General features: G+C 41.0%; 1 protein-coding gene across 1 annotated transcript; it reads right to left on the minus strand.

Moving 5' to 3' along the window:
* Window positions 1–9,925: 9,925 nt before the first annotated feature.
* LOC132126675 (neuronal acetylcholine receptor subunit alpha-2-like) lies at window positions 9,926–15,557 on the minus strand. Its single transcript, XM_059538098.1, has 6 exons — window positions 15,250–15,557; window positions 14,652–14,803; window positions 14,494–14,538; window positions 14,252–14,361; window positions 11,241–12,603; window positions 9,926–10,530 (listed from the first exon to the last, which is right to left on the minus strand). The coding sequence occupies exons 1-6, from the start codon at window positions 15,305–15,307 to the stop codon at window positions 10,405–10,407; spliced, it is 1,854 nt and encodes a 617-aa protein (XP_059394081.1). The 5' UTR covers window positions 15,308–15,557; the 3' UTR covers window positions 9,926–10,404.
* Window positions 15,558–19,367: the final 3,810 nt, after the last annotated feature.

Genomic DNA, 19,367 nt, shown 5'->3' on the forward strand with positions numbered 1-19,367 from the left:
ATTTTATATTATTAATGTAAAAAAAATTACAGGAAAAATAGTATGAGTGATTTAGCATCTGAACATTACTATCAAGTAGCACTATTTTAGTGTATGAATATATTTATTATTTTATTTATATTTTATGTTTTTATTTTCAGGATATAAAAGATTTATAAAAGGAATCCATACAAATCTGAGAAAATCGCCTTTGAAGTCCAAATAAATTCAAAGCAATGCATATTACTAATCAAAATTTAAAGTGTGATATATTAACAGTAGGAAATTTACAACATATCTTCATGGAACATGATCTTCACCTAATATCCTAATGATTTTTGGCATTAAAGAAAAATCAATCATTTTGACCCATACCATGTTTTTTTTTTCTGGCTATTGCTTCAAATATACCCCAGCAACTTAAGGTTTTGTGTTCCAGGGTCTCACACATACATATATACACACATATACATATATATACACATACACATATATATATATATATATATATATACACATATACATATATACATATATATATACACACATATACATACAGTATATACACATATACATATATACACATATATATACATATATACACACATATATACATATATACACACATATATATATATATATATGTGTGTGTGTGTATATATATACAAACACATATATACATGTATATATATATATACACACACACACACATATATATATATATATATATATATATATATATATATATATATATATATATATTCTGGATTAAATAAGCATTTATTTTGTACTTAAATATAAATGTGTCTTTTTACAGTCTTTTAACAAGCCTTTGCATGCAAGCTCAAGAACGTCCAGACTATAGGATGGCTTGGGAAAGGCTGCTAACTTTACAAGACAAGTTAAGGAAAAAGGACATTGGCATGGGAATGGAATCTGCTTCTCTTGGTCCGTTGCATTGTATCATCCAGGCAGAGCAGGAGCGTCTGAATGCGCTGGCGTTTTCTCTCCTTTTAGACAGTTTTCAGGCAGTTAAATATAACATGACAAGCTCCACTGCTGCATATCTAACATCATCAGCTCTCTCACGTCTGGAGACTCATGCAGACCAGCTCAGGTCGTACCTGTGGGAGGAGTCTTCCAGTATTACACCTCGTGTTTATCGACTGGCCTTCTTTCTCAATCCCAGAGGCTTTCTGCCAGCATTGATCAGACATGCAGCCCACATCCAACACAAGGATATCAGTCTTTATGGATAGAATTTTAAGGTAAATCTCAGTTTTTCCAAACACAAACTGGACAGATCCACCAGATGATTTGTTTGTCACCACATCCTTATCCAACTGGAGAAATTTTATTGTGTTAAAGGTGCTTAACATGTATTTGGTAAATATTTAGCTCTTTACATTTCTAGAAATCTGAAATACATTATTAAATAATTGTCACTATCGTTTGAAATATAGGTTGAACACATGAATGTTTTTTTCATTTTTGCAACGCTGTTCCTCCGATTTGTCATCAAAATAAAATAGCACAATTTATAAAATAAAAAGTAAACTGTGCCAGAATGTATAGTAAAATAGCGAATTTTGCATAGATTATTTGGTAAGGGATAGCTGGTTTGGGACTAAATTTGATTTTTAATAATCAAAACAAAATAAACTATATTCTCCATGAATTAAATAAAATTTTCTGAAGCAATTTTCTTCTCACAATGCCTAAAGTAAAGGGGGTTGAACTGAAACTGAATCTAAAAATTGTGAATTGTGATTGTGAAGTGACAGTCAGCCAAGTATGGTGACCCATACTCAGAATTTGTGCTCTGCATTTAACCCATCCAAAATGCACACACACAGAGCAGTGAACACACACACACACACACACTGTGAGCACACACCCGGAGCAGTGGGCAGCCATTTATGCTGCGGCGCCCGGGGAGCAGCTGGGGGTTCAATGCCTTGCTCAAGGGCACCTAAGTCGTGGTATTGAAGGTGGAGAGAGAACTGTACATGCACTCCCCCCACCCACAATTCCTGCCGGACCGGGACTCGAACTCACAACCTTTCGATTGGGAGTCCGACTCTAACCATTAGGCCACGACTTCCTCTAGCAACTTATACTAGAATAAATTCATGTTATTTTATAGTTATAGTCTCATATAGCTAGACCTTTAGACAGAAAGCAGAAGGTCTGGACTCGCAGCTTTCATTGGCCAAGGACCGACCAAAGGGCCAAACCAATCACAGTTAGTTTTGTTCAGCGCCATGTTTATGAAAATGTAAAGTCGATGCCATAAGACACTATGCAACCAATAAATTCTTTATTCAAAAATGGCATGCAAGTTTACTACAACAAAGTCTAAGCTGTAAACTTCACATACTTTAAAAAATCTAGCATTTCGTTGATCCTGATCAGCGATTATTGTCAGTTGTAAACAGGACAGCTTTCTTCTTCCATGAGATGGGCTTTGTTTTCAGAATGCAACAAACACCCACTTCTCCCAGAAATTCTGTAGAATTTAAAACTTTTGAAATGGTTCTATGGAGTCAATTTAACGCCGTATATATGCGCAAAAAATTGGGCAATGAACCCTTTTTTCTAAGAGTGTGTTGTCATAAGGTTCACCTTGGAGATTGAAAATGTTTCTTTTTTGAGATCGCGAATCATTTGAATCAGTTCGGGAGTTCGGAGCGGGTTCGCGAATCATTTGAGTCAGTTTGAGGATCGCGAATAATTTGAATCAGTTCGGGAGTTCGTAGTTGGATCGCGAATCATTTGAGTCAGTTCGGGAGTTCGTAGCGGGATCGCGAATCATTTGAGTCAGTTTGGGGATCGCGAATCATTTAAATCAGTTCGGGAGTTCGTAGTGGGTTCGCGAATCATTTGAGTCAGTTCGGGAGTTCAAAGCGGGTTCGCGAATCATTTGAGTCAGTTCGGGAGTTCAAAGCGGGTTCGCGAATCATTAGAGACAGTTTGGGGATCGCGAATCATTTGAATCAGTTCGGGAGTTCGTAGCGGGATCGCGAATCATTTGAGTCAATTTGGGAATCGCGAATCATTTGAATCAGTTCGGGAGTTCGTAGCGGGTTCGCGAATCATTTGAGTCAGTTCGGGAGTTCAAAGCGGGTTCGCGAATCATTTGAGACAGTTTGGGGATCACCAATCATTTGAATCAGTTCAGGAGTTCGTTGCGGTTTCGCGAATCATTTGAGTCAGTTTGGGGTTCGCGAATCATAGCTGTATATGGCATTTTTAACTAATTTAGTAGCTAGTTCTAATTACATTTTCCACGCGTGTTTAGGTGTGATATGTGAACTCGTATTTTTTGTTTTAACGATGTGCCTTTTAACAGTATCAAGTATATTCAAGAACTAAACAAATCGTGCCTAAAAAGTGCACGCATCTAGGCTAATGTAAAGTTACATGATGAAGTCATACTAGTGCGCGTGTGCATTTTGAGTGCGTTCTTTCACTGCATTATTCGGTGTATTCAAATACATTTATGAATGCATGTGAATGATCACAAAATTCAAGATATGAATGAATGAATGAATGAATAATAGCCTAAAGAACCTTTGTGCCAAAAGGGTTCTTTCTTGTCATTATAGAACCTTTTTAGCATAAAAGATTCTTTGGAGTTGAGTATAGAAACCCAATGAACCCAAACCAAGAGTTTGTTGTCATAACGTTCACCTTGGAGATTAAAAATGTTTCTTTTTTGAGACATCAGGAGCCCAAATTCAGACCCAGAACAATAAAACCCACAGAAGAGGTGGGAGTTCAAAGGAGGAATCTTTATATTACCAAACTGCAGGGAAAGGAAGAGTAGATATAAGTCATGATCTGCAAGATTAAACACAATCTGATGTGATCCAACCACCTCAGAGAAAACCAGTGTTGAGCTGCTGCAAGAGCTTTAGAAGCACAGCAGCTGTGGTCAAAGAGTTCTTGTGTGTTCTGATTGGTGAATGATGATGATGAGTCGATAAAGACTAGAGCAATCAAATAGTGAGAGAGTGATCTGCTCAACTGGTTATGTTCGTGGATGTTTCGACGTGGAAAGCAGTTCGGAATGGAAATATTTATATTTTATTTGACAACATACTTTTGTACCTTAATTTCAGTAAATGTTATGAAATTAGAGAACTAAGCCAATAGTAGCGCTGGCGGTGTCATTTGATTTGGATGGGAACTTCGGATTGTGAATCATTTGAGTCAGTTCGGGAGTTCGGAGCGGGTTCGCGAATCATTTTATGCCGCGTTTCCATCGAAATTACCCTGAACATTTGTACCAGGAACTTTTTTCCCAGGAACTTTTTTCCCCCCAGACCTGTTGCTTTCTACGTTTCCACCGCGGTGTAAAGTACCGGGAAGATTAGGCAAATAGACTGGTGACCTATCGTGTGTTCCCGGGGATTCAAATCCCCAACATTGCGCTTGACAACGCAGTGCTCTACCAATTGAGCGACAGGAACACTACAAAAATAATAATAGATAAAGGAATGACAATAAGTACACGTTTTAAAGTGGATGCCTAACTCTGTCATGACTGTGTGGATGGTGAAATCCAGTATCGGCGCTGCAGGTGTGTGATGCTCTTGAAGAGGACCACAGGTTCATTCTGACAGCTTTCCATCTGCCCTGAGACACGAATTTAACTCAACCTGTGACCTCTTCTCTTGTAGGTCAACTCATCCATTATCTGAGAGGAGAGAGGGGTATTAGAGAAGATTTTCCTTGACAGGTATTTCGGTATTGCTCAGGAAGGTAACAACATGTCTTACTAAACCTTTTATTGGGAAATTTCAGCATTTAATGGCAATCTTAAATCCATCACAAAATAGTTGAAAGGCAGACTTAAAACACAAATCTCATGTGGTTTTCATTTGCTATAACTGGACTCATTTCTTGTCTTCTGAAAACTTTTCATCACTCGTCCATATGGCTTTTTTAATTTTAACATTCAGTTACTAAATCATCTCACATTTATTAATCCCCTTTTTAAAAATTTCAAACAGTCATTCTTCCTGTTATGAATAGCCCCTGCAAATTAATTTAGTTAATAATTTTGCAACATTTGACATACTCATCCCGGGGTTGGGGCTCGTATGCGAGCGCCTGGTGGCCGGGCCTCTCCCCACGGGGTCCGGCCGGGCTCAGCCCGAAGGAGCGACGTGGGGCCGCCTTCCCGTGGGCTCACCACCTACAGGAGGGACCGTAAGGGGCCGGTGCTTAGACAATCGGGCGGCAGTCGAAGGCGGGGGCCTCGACAGCCCGATCCCTGGACACGGAAACTAGCTCTAGGGACGTGGAACGTCACCTCACTGGCGGGGAAGGAGCCCGAGATTGTGCGTGAGGTTGAGAGGTTCCGACTAGCGATAGTCGGGCTCACCTCTACGCACAGCTTGGGCTCTGGAACCACACTCCTCGAGAGAGGATGGACTCTTCACCACTCTGGAGTTGCCCATGGTGAGAGGCGGCGGGCTGGTGTGGGTTTGCTTATAGCCCCCCAGCTCAGCTGCCATGTGTTGGAGTTTACCCCGGTGAACGAGAGGGTCGCTTCCCTGCGCCTTCGGGTCGGGGATAGGTCTCTCACTGTCGTTTGTGCCTACGGGCCGAACGGCAGTGCAGAGTACCCGGCCTTCTTGGAGTCTCTGGGAGGGGTGCTGGAAAGTGCTCCGACTGGGGACTCCGTCGTTTTACTGGGGGACTTCAACGCCCACGTGGGCAACGACAGTGACACCTGGAGGGGCGTGATTGGGAGGAACGGCCCCCCTGATCTGAACCCGAGCGGTGTTCAGTTATTGGACTTCTGTGCTAGTTACAGCTTGTCCATAATGAACACCATGTTCAAGCATAAGGGTGTCCATCAGTACACGTGGCACCAGGACACCCTAGGCCGTAGGTCGATGATCGACTTTGTGGTCATTTCATCCGACCTCCGGCCGTATGTCTTGGACACTCGGGTGAAGAGAGGGGCGGAGCTGTCAACCGATCACCACCTGGTGGTGAGTTGGATACCCAAACGTACTGTGAGGGTCTGCTGGGAACGTTTGGCCGAGTCTCCTGTCAGAGAGATCTTCAACTCCCACCTCCGGCAGAGCTTCGACCGGATCCCGAGGGAGGCTGGAGATATTGAGTCCGAGTGGACCATGTTCTCCACCTCCATTGTCGAAGCGGCCGCTCGGAGCTGTGGCCGTAAGGTTTCCGGTGCCTGTCGAGGTGGCAATCCCCGAACCCGGTGGTGGTCACCGGAAGTAAGGGATGCCGTCAAGCTGAAGAAGGAGTCCTATCGGGCCTGGTTGGCTTGTGGGACTCCTGAGGCAGCTGACAGGTACCGGCAGGCCAAGCGGACTACAGCCCGGGTGGTTGTGGAGGCAAAAACTCGGGCCTGGGAGGAGTTCGGTGAGGCCATGGAGAAGGACTATCGGTCAGCCTCGAAGAGATTCTGGCAAACCGTCCGGCGCCTCAGGAGAGGGAAGCAGTGCCCTACCAACGCTGTTTACAGTAAAGGTGGGGAGCTGTTGACCTCAACTGGGGATGTCGTTGGACGGTGGAAGGAATACTTCGAGGATCTCCTCAATCCCGCTGTCACGTCTTCCATTGAGGAAGCAGAGGCTGAGGGCTCAGATGTGGACTCGTCCATCACCCAAGCTGAAGTCACCGAGGTAGTCAAGAAACTCCTCGGTGGCAAGGCACCGGGGGTGGATGAGATCCGCCCTGAGTACCTCAAGTCTCTGGATGTTGTGGGGCTGTCTTGGCTGACACGCCTCTGCAGCATCGCGTGGCAGTCGGGGACGGTGCCTCTGGGATGGCAGACCGGGGTGGTGGTCCCTCTTTTTAAGAAGGGGGACCGGAGGGTGTGTTCCAACTACAGGGGGATCACACTTCTCAGCCTCCCTGGGAAAGTCTATGCCAGGGTACTGGAGAGGAGAATCCGGCCGATAGTAGAACCTCGGATTCAGGAGGAACAGTGTGGTTTTCGTCCAGGCCGTGGAACACTGGACCAGCTCTATACCCTCTACAGGGTGCTGGAGGGTTCATGGGAGTTTGCCCAACCAGTCCACATGTGCTTTGTGGATTTGGAGAAGGCATTCGACTGTGTCCCTCGCGGCGGCCTGTGGAGGGTGCTTCGGGAGTATGGGGTCCGGGGCCCTTTGCTAAGGGCTATCCGGTCCCTGTACGACCGGAGCAGGAGCTTGGTTCGTATTGCCAGCAGTAAGTCAGACTTGTTCCCGGTGCGTGTTGGACTCCGGCAGGGCTGCCCTTTGTCGCCGGTTCTGTTCATGATTTTTATGGACAGAATTTCTAGGCGCAGCCAGGGGCCGGAGGGGGTCAGGTTTGGTGACGACACGATTTCGTCTCTGCTCTTTGCGGATGATGTTGTCGTGTTGGCCTCATCAAGCCAGGACCTTCAGCATGCACTGGGACGGTTTGCAGCCGAGTGTGAAGCGGCTGGGATGAGAATCAGCACCTCCAAATCCGAGGCCATGGTCCTCAGTCGGAAAAGGGTGGCTTGCCCACTTCAGGTTGATGGAGAGTTCCTGCCTCAAGTGGAGGAGTTTAAGTATCTTGGGGTCTTGTTCACGAGTGAGGGAAGGATGGAACGGGAGATTGACAGACGGATCGGTGCAGCTTCTGCAGTAATGCGGTCGATGTACCGGTCTGTCGTGGTGAAGAAAGAGCTGAGCCGCAAGGCGAAGCTCTCGATTTACCGGTCAATCTACGTTCCTACTCTCACCTATGGTCATGAGCTTTGGGTCATGACCGAAAGGACAAGATCCCGGATACAGGCGGCCGAAATGAGCTTTCTCCGCAGGGTGGCTGGGCGATCCCTTAGAGATAGGGTGAGAAGCTCAGTCACCCGGGAGGAGCTCAGAGTAGAGCCGCTGCTCCTCCACATCGAGAGGGGTCAGCTGAGGTGGCTCGGGCATCTGTTCCGGATGCCTCCTGGACGCCTTCCCGGGAAGGTGTTCCGGGCGCATCCCACTGGGAGGAGACCCCGGGGAAGACCTACGACACGCTGGAGAGACTATGTCTCCCGGCTGGCCTGGGAACGCCTCGGTGTCCCCCCAGAAGAGCTGGAGGAAGTGTCTAGGGAGAGGGAAGTCTGGGGTTCTCTGCTTAGACTGCTGCCCCCGCGACCCGGCCCCGGATAAGCGGAAGAAGATGGATGGATGGATGGATGACATACTCATTTTTTTTTAAAGTATTTGTTAAAAGCTGTTACCGAAATGCGGACATAAATAGTGTTGGTACAAATTAAGATGGACCTGCTTCATAGAGCGTCTTCATTTTTGAAATATTCAGGTAATATTGTATACAGCTGAAATACAAGCAGTCCTTGGGAAATGATCTTTCTGAATTCATATTACGTTCAGGACAGACTTGAACAAACTGCTGTCACCTATGTTACCTTTCACAGCTGAAATCTCCTCCAAGTCATTCTCAGACACTGAAATCCATGTGCGATTGGCCCTTCGCAGGGAGCTTGATTGACAGGCGATCTGACCAATCATGATGCCAAATACACTATTTTGTCTGACAACCCTGTTGAGAAAAAAAAACAGCATAAGCTGGTTAAGTACGTTTTAAAACATGGCAGCTGGTATAAGCTGGTTTGCACAGGACCAGCTCAAACCAGCTGCTATGCTTCAAAACATTCCTAACCAGGATATGCAGTTTTTTTTTGATTCATGTTAATTTCATACTTTAAGTAAATAGAAAAAAAAGATCAGTTCACGTGCTGCTTGAACTGAGGCGCTACAACGATCTGTCACGACACACTGAAGAGCCACAAAATGCTATTTACTGTATCATTTGAATTTCTTAAAAAAAGACAAAATTTGAAAGCTTACATTAAAGAGATACTCCATCCCAAAATGAAAATTTTGTCATTAATCACTTACCCCCATGTCGTTCCGAAGTAAAAGCTTTGTTCATCTTTGGAACATCATTCAAGATATTTTGGATAAAACCCATAGACCGCCAAATAAATAACAGTGTCAAGGTCCAGGAAAGTATGGAAAGCATCATCAGAATAGTCCATCTGCTATCAGTGATTCAACCGTAATGTTATGAAGCGACGAGAATACTTTTTGTACACGAAGAAAACAAAAATAATGACTTTATTAAACAATTCCTCTCCTCTGTGTCTCTCCAAATCAGCGTAGCACTATTTTGGCAAATCTGAGCTGTATGCCTTTAAGTAACCTGCTCTGTCTTGTCTGTCGTCACACTGTCAGTGTCCTATTTGCTCCACAATGTATTTTTCACAGAAAAGACAGTGCTCATAATTTTGTTATGAGAAAGTTTCAGCTTTAAAATTTTGTCATTTTAAAAAAAAGGAATACAAAGAAAAAGTACAGTTTTGTGGCTCTTTCATGTGTCGTGACCGATCAATCTACATGAACTGTTCATCTCTTTTTTTAACTGCACGGCATAAACTTATCTTATGAATAATATCAGATGTTGTTTCAACCACGGAGAGTCTTCAATACACATTTCAAGTTCTATGATTGGTCAGATCGCCTGTCAATCAAACTCACAGCGAAGGTTGAATTCTCAGAATAGGTGAAAATATTGATGTAAATACTTTACATCTGTTCTCTTGTAAACTATTCAAGTAGATGTATTCTGTGTTTTAGATATGTATATAGTGACAGATTGAATCAACTCAAAGTCAATGGGGACCAACTGTTTGGTTACCCACATTCTTCAAATGTCTTTTGTGTTCAGCAGAATAAAGAAACTCATACAGGTTTGGAATAAGGTGAGTAAATGAAGACAGAACTGGTGAACTGTTAAATCTCGCTTCATTGTATTTGCATGGAAAAGAGAAATCCTAAATCCTTCTAAATTCCTCCATATATTCCACAGGATAAAGAAAATCATTGTTTTTGAAAGAGTAAATGGTCACATCATTTTCATTTTATTTTAATGTAATTAACCCAAAACAGTCCTTAAAGTGCACAGAATCCCACTCCTATCTTCCTGTCACACTGAGAAGCAATGCCATTAAACATCACTTAATTTCCATGACAGCAGACGTTTAATGAGGTCACTGAAGTCAAGTGTGATTGACAAGGCCATTCCCCATCCACATCAGAGCCAATCGGTGAACGTGATTTCACCAAGCACAACATGTTCCTGGAACAACATTCCAATCAACCAATCAGAATCATGGGGCGCGTTTTCAAGACATGTCAGTTTTAGGCTTACAATCAGGGTTTGATGCTTTTACACCCTTGCTATTCACCTTTCATTTCTCTCTGATTTTAGGAATACATTGTGGGTAGGGTTAGGTTTAGGGGTAGGGATTGGGTTAGGTCTATATTTTTGGACAGTAATGTTGATCCAGAAACATGTCTTACTTGGCAAAATCACGACGACCGAGCAAAGAGTCAAGAGACTCCACACGAGGATCTAGATCATTCCAGCAAGCCACGGTGGGAGGAAAAGTCCGACGGTTCCCAGAATGCACACCAGCACAAACATCCAGAGAAATATTCTATCAATCACCATGGCAACGTATTTCCAATCTTCCCTCACCTGGTGGGAAAAAAAGGAGATTCATTCATTTCAGATATCATGATATATTTTCCACTCATGTCTTTCCCTCTCAGAATTGTTTTTTTTTTTTTTTTGGATGACTGCTTTCCTGTGAGACCACAGTGTTTTTTTTTGGGGGGGGGGGGGGGGGGTTTGTATCATAGCTAGAACAGTGATAAAAAAATTATACTAGTATCAAAGGCCAGTTCAAAGTGCCTTAGAAGAATCTCTTGCTAAAGAGGAATCTAATGTTTCAAGGTTTTTATTGCAAGTTTTTTGATCCTGGATATTCTTTGTTACATTCTTTTTACCTTTAAAGTTCTTTTGTGTTTGTGTTTACTTTTATCTTTATTGCATTTTTTCCCAGGATTACTAAAAACAAATGTATTTCTTACCCCTCATGTCATTCCAAACACATATGACTTGAAACAAGAATGTAACCATACAGCTAAGCTTCCCGCAGCATTTTACATCAGGTCGGGATGGTGTTTATTTTAACACATAATTTTTTTCTATTAATTTTCTATTTTCCATCAAATTAATGCATTTAATCCACTGCCCTAATGTTAACATTTTTCAAAACATCCTTTTTTGTGTTCCCTCAAAGAAAGAAAGTGACACAGGCTTGGAATAACACGTCGGTGATTAAATAGTGACATAATTGTCATTTGTCCTGAAGGTGAACCACTTTTTTAATAAGTAATACTTACTGAAAAGTCTGAATCCTCTGCTCTCAGATGGTCAGCAATGTACTGAACTCCTTCCAAGGCTTTTATCAAGGACTGCGACAGATCAGTAGTGCTGTCTTTGTTAGAGCTGAAGATCTGGGCGCTGGGCAAGTTATGTCTAGCACACCTCCCGGCTTCCTCATGATCAAGCATCTGCAGACTCGTCCTCTCAGATGTAAGACAGTGTTGACAGCTCTCTGCTCCCAGAACTCTCTCTTTGGCTTCGATGGAGATGCCCTCGGCACTCCGGCCTTGGATATCACATTCTGTAAACTTGGCTCGTTCCTGTGGGACGGTGTCTAGCAGAGTACCAAGGATAGTATCTGGAAATGAAGTTGTGCTTGAGGCAAAAATGCTGTTTGTGAATGCACACGTATAACCGAGGGCCAGCGTTTGAGATGTTTGCCAAGTTTCCTCTTGCAAGATGGAATACTGGCTGCTGGGAGAACTGCAGAAAAACATGGGTTTGGGGGAAGAGTCCCGCTGAATTTGATCCAACTGGGCAACCGAGGTCACGTCCAAATGAGGGAGCGGACTTTGCGGAGAAATATCCAGAATGTTGTTCCGCAGGGACATGGAGTGTGACGCCATTGGCTTGTGCATCATCTCGATCAGTTTCCCACAGTTCCTCTTACTCGAGGCAGGCGGACGTTTCATGAACAGGTAACGGGGCACCAGGTGTAGAAAGAGCTGGCGGACCCAATGGGGCATGCTGTGCGTGCGGGATGAACGGTGGTGGACGTTGAGCACAAACACTGTGATGATGATGGAGAGAGTGACGAAGATCATGGTGAAGAGGAGGTACTCGCCAATGAGCGGGATGACTAGCGAGGTCGAGGGAATAATTTCGGTGATAAGCAGGAGGAAAACAGTCAGAGAGAGGAGGACAGAGATGCACAGCGTGATTTTCTCCGCACACTCTGAGGGAAGGTAGAAGACCAGCACCGTCAGGCAGGATATAAGCAGGCAGGGGATGATTAGATTGATGGTGTAGAACAGGGGCAGACGTCTGATAATGAAGGAGTAGGTGATATCTGGGTAGATTTCCGTACAGCACTCATACTTCTTGATGTTGTAAGTGCCGACGGCGTTTACTATGACCCACTCCCCGCTTTCCCAGTAGTCCATTTGGTCTACGTCACTGGCCATGCTGACCAGGTCGATCTTTGCCCGATCGTACGTCCAAGAGCCGAATTTCATCTTGCAGTTTTGCTGGTCGAAGGGAAAGAAGGTGACATCGATGCTGCAAGAGCTTTTATAAATGGCAGGAGGTTTCCATTTGATCCTGCCGTTGTAAAACACCTGGGCTTTAGTCAAGTGAGTCACCGCAAAGTCTCCATCCGCACTGCAGATTAAACACAAAACTGTCAGAAAGAACCAGCAATTAAATATCGGTCAAGCAACGTGAAAGACCGCTTTAGTGGTGTCAGAGTAAATCACAGTGAGCCAAACCATCATTAAAGCTGTGACGTCTTTGACAATTGTTTAACCATTCAACTTTCAGAACTTTCTTCCTAATAGAGCACATATATTGGATCAAGAAAATTTTGGGGAGTTTGTATTTGTTATAGCTTCAACATTCACTAAAAATGCATATGTGGAATCAGTGTTCATGCAGATGAAGTTTACCCAAAAAGTCTGTCATTATTTGTATCAAGTTTCAAGTTAATATTAAAACATCATTGGACTGAAACCTTATGACTTCACTCACACAGCATATTACGACAAACAAAAAAGCATGATATTTTTTTGTTTTTTGTTACACTTGTGATGTTCCTGGTCAAAAATGACTTGGCCTACAAAATTTTCTAATATAATATTGAATTCAATCTTTTTTTTTTTTAATTAAATTGTTTTCTTTCAGTTAGCACAGGATTTGTATTTTATTTTGGAACTGATTGATCATATAGGCCTGATTGATCTGAGCTGATGAAACTCTGTTTATAATTATCCATTAAAAATAATTAAGTTATATGTGTGTCTCTGTGTTTATTTACTAGCAATCTTTAAAAAGCAGAAAATGATTTTCAGCATATCATTTAATAAATAAACAAATAAACATACATACAGCCTTAATTATACAGTTAAATTGTATTTAACTACATGCCATATAAACAACCATTCATTAATGATTGTAACTGGGTTAGTAATAAAATTTTCACGTGACTGTACGTCAATGAAACTAATTGTAAATTTGTTGAAGTGCGTCAGATGTTTGTTGATTCTGTCAGTCATTTGTTGGAACCGGACTGCGTCAACCACAGGCTTGTTTTCTTGTCATTATTATCTATTATTATTATCATTATTGCAAACTCCAATGAATCAAACACACGTGGAACAATATCAGGGCCCATTAAACAGTGAAAGAATTTTCCATTTTTTGATCATAACAGAATTAGATGCTGAAAGTCATAATTCTGATAGTTTTATGAAGTCAGTGTAACATCAAGGTAAAAAAAAAATCCTTACTTTACATTACCTTACATTACCTTATGCTAATTTTGTAGGTTTGACAAAGAACGTTAAAGGCTACATTTCTAAAACAGGCAACCAATTATAAAGCATTTCTGATCAGTAATTGTAATGTATGAGATGACTTTCATTAAGTGCAAAACCCACACACCATGCACCTTTATCAGTAGGCCTACTCTGTCTGTAATTTCACTCACTTCAACCTGGTATCTTATAAGGGCAGCACAGATCAAAACTCATATCAACCCTCACAGCCTAATTCCCATGTCTTCTAGTTATCACCACATGAACAGAAGACATACAGAATTAAGATTAAATGGGGATTAAAGAGTACAAATTGTATGCACCCGTTTCCTCTAAGAAGCACATCACCCTGAGGAAAAGAGTTAACTAACAGGTACCCAAAGAATAGCGTGAACACCTTACAAGGCTGGAACTGCAGGAGGATAACAGTGTTTGAGGATGTTGATTTTTAAGAAATGGATTTGGCTGAATTCCGGATTGTTAAAAGCCTCACGCACTTGTTATAGAGCACGATATCTGGTCTCCAGATGATCTCGGAGGGGATCCTGATGGAGGTGACATTCTCATACTCCTCTGGGTTCCAGTGCAGCTTGTAATCGCTCCACTCCTGCAGGGAAACATGTGCGCTCATCACTGCTCACAACCAGCAGGTATGACAGGGATGGAGAGTGAAGCAACAAGAGCCCAGATCCAATTAAAAATCTCATTAATGCCCAATTATTTTTTGATGAAAACCTACCTGCTTCACCCAGACGTTTGTGGTCATCATCTGATTCTTCTCATCCTGGTTTATTATGAAGTAAAATAGGACATCCATGCAGAAGAGAGTAATAAGAGAGGTGGGTAACTCTACAGTTTTTTAGGATGTTGCTGTGCTGGAGTGCATCTGAGACTCACCACATCGATGAGCTGAGCAATGGACAGGCCAAAGTGGACCAGAACCACATCTGAGATGTTTGCTACTGGACGAGAGAGCTTGTTGTAGTTTCTAAACAAAGACCGGATAAGTCTTTCTTCCGCAAGGGCATGAGCTGGAGTGCTGGAAAACACTGGTGAGGGGATAAAATAGATAAACTAGTTTCCACAGTGCTGGTTAAATCTTCCTTAAATTATGAAAATAGGATAAAAGCTGTTTCCATTCCAAGCAATCATTTTGTAACATGCAGAACGTGCTGTTTATTGTTATTTCAAATAAGAATTATCTCTCCAAAAGAGAGATAGTGTGTACATATATATATATATATATATATATATATATATATATATATATATATATATATATATATATATATATATATATATATATATATATATATATAGTATTATTATAAGTATTATTTTTATAGTTACTTTTTTTGTCTTTTTGTTGTGGCAAAACAGCACAGAGCTGCTCTCACCCCCTCATTCACACTGCATCAATACATAAATAGGAAATCGGTGTATTGTGTAACTGCAGCGAGTTACTTTTAAAGTTAAACAGAAGGTCAGACTTTACCATATGCCGGCTGCAGACAGACAGAAAGAAGAAAGAAGACACTCTTCGCTGCTCTCATCTTGTCCACCTGATGTCAGATGACAACCCTCTCTGCAAGAATTTATTCACCGGAACGCAAAACTATTTCCAGTTGGGCTAATATAAGTCATAATCACATAAAAAAAATCCCTGAAAAGCCCCGTAGACCATCTATCCTTAAACTGAAAAAAGACCCCCAAAAGTTAAAGTTGAAAACAGAAAAGTCATTCAGTGTCCAAACCTCTTGTAAAAGTGAGGGGTTCCTCAGAATGCATCTCTAGCTGTCTTTAGACTCTTTTCCCTCCCCCTTTCTCTCCTACCATCTCTCCTTCTCTCTCTCTCTCTCTCTCTCTCTCTCTGTGTGTGTGTTTTGCTGTTTCACTCTCAGTATCTCTCCTCCTTTGCCCCTGCACTTTCCAATCTCTGCTTATTACGATGAGTAGATGTTATGCGCCGGAGGCTGCGCCTTATACCTGAGAATGTGTCACACACAGAAAGAGAGAGAGAGAGGGCAGGAAGATATTGATTAGGGACAAAATCCTTAAAATGATGTGGCTAAATGCATTATTTTAATGTCTTTATTTACATGAGCTAGTAAAATTTTTCTATTATTATTATTTTTTTATGTTAGGATTTAAAGAAATTTAAGATAGCAAAAATCCAGCATCAAAAGAGCAAGCAGGTGTGTGTGTGAGAGAGAGAGGATGAAAAGTCAAAGGAAAGGAGACGTAAACTGACTGAAATATGTCTGGAAGTGATCTAGCGGTGCAGATGAGCATTGGCAGCCAAACTCAGGATGCTTTCTGCCTATTAATTACAAGAAGAGACGCTCAGCGTTTGTCCCTGATAAGATGAACCTGAACTGTTACACTGTGTGCTTAACATTTAGTTATCCATTAGTTATATAAATAGTTCATTCGAATAGTTACAATTACAAATACAATTGAAATTATATCATATTAATATATATAATTAAAATGATCACAATTTTCATGTTTCGATAAACTAGCCCTTTAAGAAAACCATAATGCATGTCTTATAAAGAACTAACCACCAAAAGCTGCTATCAGGTGTAGATTAACATTTTAAAAGAAAGTAAATAAAATATTTATCCATGCTGTTTCCAATACAGCACACACCTGCAATCCACCAAGAAACTGATTAACCATCTGCCTGGAGAGGCAATAAATCAGCCATGGATGACCTGCAATTTCCTTGTGAATAATACAGATATGAACTGAACATGCAGGGAAAGCTTACAACACATTTTCACCATACATAAAACACCCTGGAGTTGTGAAATGCTACATATGAAATGTTTTCCCCTCACAGTTGACGCATGACTTATCCCTTTACCTAATTGCAAGACCATAACCTACAGTATCTGTTTACACTAATTGTTGGACACATACCAGCTGCTAAGAGCTATTTTCTGATGGAGAACGCATACCAGTTATCAACATTCATAATTTGTTTCATCAGATACTATCTTTAAATGCCCATGGAGAAGGTTTCCATCCACGCCATTGAATTTAACCTTGAATCACAATATCCAGACTTTCATTAAAGTGCTGAGAGAAAAGACCTGACTGAGACATCCTTTTCTCTCTCTCTCTCTCTCTCTCTCTCTCTCTCTCTCGTTCACACACACACACACACACACACACACACACACACGCTTAAACTCAGACATTTAGGATCAATATCATCCTATTGAATCTGGAATTTCCACACCCTGATCTAATGTAACCGCTTTTAATATCATGTCAGCTTTTATCAATAGGCACATGTATGACTTGAACCAGGATTGCATAAGAGAGAGCAATTCAGTGGTGCTTTAATAGACAGAAATATGAGTTTAATATACAGAATTGTATCATATAAAGCTAAATTTATGTCCAAGCATACAGCAACACTCATAAAACAAGGCTGATAAAAAAGCGCTGTGTTACAGAAATCAATTATATTTTAAAGTATATTCAAAAGGGAAACCCATATTTGGAATATTTCACAATTTTACAGATTTCTGTATTTTGATCAAATAAATACAGCCTTGATGAGCATAAAAGACTATTAAAAATATTATACATATACTGATCCCAAACTTTTGAATGGCATTGTATGTGCAAACTCAAAACCATGTTGTCCAATCAACAAGTTGAATTGTGCAAAACAGCCACAAAAGCAAACAAAACTGAAATCTATATTAACAAGAGGATCCCTGACTACCCAAAAATCTAATAATAATTCTGAATGTTAATTAACTATGAATTCAAAAACGTATGTTTTACATCACAAGACATAATGATGTCGATACTTGTTGCTACAAAGCACAGATTTTTAAGTCATTCATTTAAATTTTCTTAAAAAAAAAAAGGTTTCCAGAACTATATGAAAAGAATACATTTTGGTGTATTTTAAATTAGAAACTTTTTGTTTGTCATTTGTCACTGGAATATATTCCAACTGTAGTGGTTTAAAGGAATAATGCACTCAACTAAGATTTAAAATGCTTTAGTGTGAAAGGCTATATCTACTACATAAATCCAATCCTAGTCCAAACTGATTTCATGTTAAAATAGTCACTAATTTCTTGCTGAGAAGAAAATTGGTTTTTACGCTCTTGCAACTCCATCTTTCCCCTTTACTCTTCTTCTTTTCTCTTGCCTTGTGGGGATTTTTAAACATGGCTCTCCCTATGGTTCAACGTCACACACAAAGACAGTGGAAGCAGATATCAGTAAATCTATATGATAACAGAGCTGCCAATCAAACGCTGCTACAAGGACTTTTGTTTTAAATAATGCAAGAGCTTCTTTACAGAAATGTTCTGCCCTCTGTGATACAATCTGAAACACTCAGTATATTATTGAATAATTGTATTTAGTTGCTTTTCATTCTGTAACGTATTTCATACAATAAATGTGAAGCTTCAATGAATTTCATTAGAGTTTCATTATTCGGGATTTATCTGTTGATTTAATGTTAATTTGTATAACTGTTGGGTCTTTTAGGTTCATTAGATACTCTTGGATTTCATTTACACACCGATAAGTGCATGAAGCATTTAAGTCTGCAGATTGTATTATATGCATCAGGATCACAAATGCCTTTTTATCTTTCTCCTGCGTGTGATGAAAGTATGACCACCTGCAGCAATACTGATGAGGTTGTTAGTTAAGGTCCAGTGGGACATTTATGAAAATACATCCGTGATGATTGCAGGAATACACGATTTAAGACATTTAGCTCAAATCTTTCAGCTGCAGACCCAAATATCAAATGAGGAGTGTCTTTCTGAAGCTTTTAACTATGCATTGTGGGCTTTGGATGCTTTCCAGACCTTGACAAACAGCATTAACAACATGGTCTGTTCTGACCATGTAGAAAACCAAATTATGGGCTTTAGGATTCTGGTTCAGATGGGCACTTTTGATAAACTGAAATATGTAATTGTTTTGGTTCTCCAGAGAGATTGGACTTTTCATGTTGCTGCTAACAAATTAGATTTGCACAGTGAGTAGGATGATGGTGGACCAAATGAACTTGATCAAACGCTACAGGTGAGAACCAGCAGACATGGACTCAACACTGAAGATATTTAGTCAAACTCCCTGTGTTGCTATCATAAGCTTTCTTTAACGGGTGTCAACTAATGACATTGTTGAGCCACTGTGTTTGAAATGAGTTGAAGAAAACTTCAACTTAAGGGTCACTGAAAAACAAAACTTAAGTATTAATATTACTATAATTGTCACAGTGTTGGTCTGGTTACTGAGCACTTTTATAAGTTGTAATTGAACCCCCCCCCCCCCCCATTAGGACCTTTAGGTTTACTTAAGTACATACAGGGAAAATTATAAAATGAACTCATTATAACAGGTAAATACAGGTAAGATCATAAAAAAAACTCCACTCACAGTAATTATTTATTTGGATATTTAAATATAAATATATCTGTCAGCAAAGTGCCACAAGCAAGTGCCCAGGAGGATGCAACACTTCTAATAGAGTGAGCTGGCAACCTGAGCAAGCAGGGCACACCCTGTGCCTGATAAGCCAGGGTGATGTCATCCACTATCCAGTGGGCCATCCTCTGC

The sequence above is a fragment of the Carassius carassius genome, chromosome 44 (genome assembly GCF_963082965.1).
Source record: "Carassius carassius chromosome 44, fCarCar2.1, whole genome shotgun sequence".
Taxonomy (NCBI): domain Eukaryota; kingdom Metazoa; phylum Chordata; class Actinopteri; order Cypriniformes; family Cyprinidae; genus Carassius; species Carassius carassius.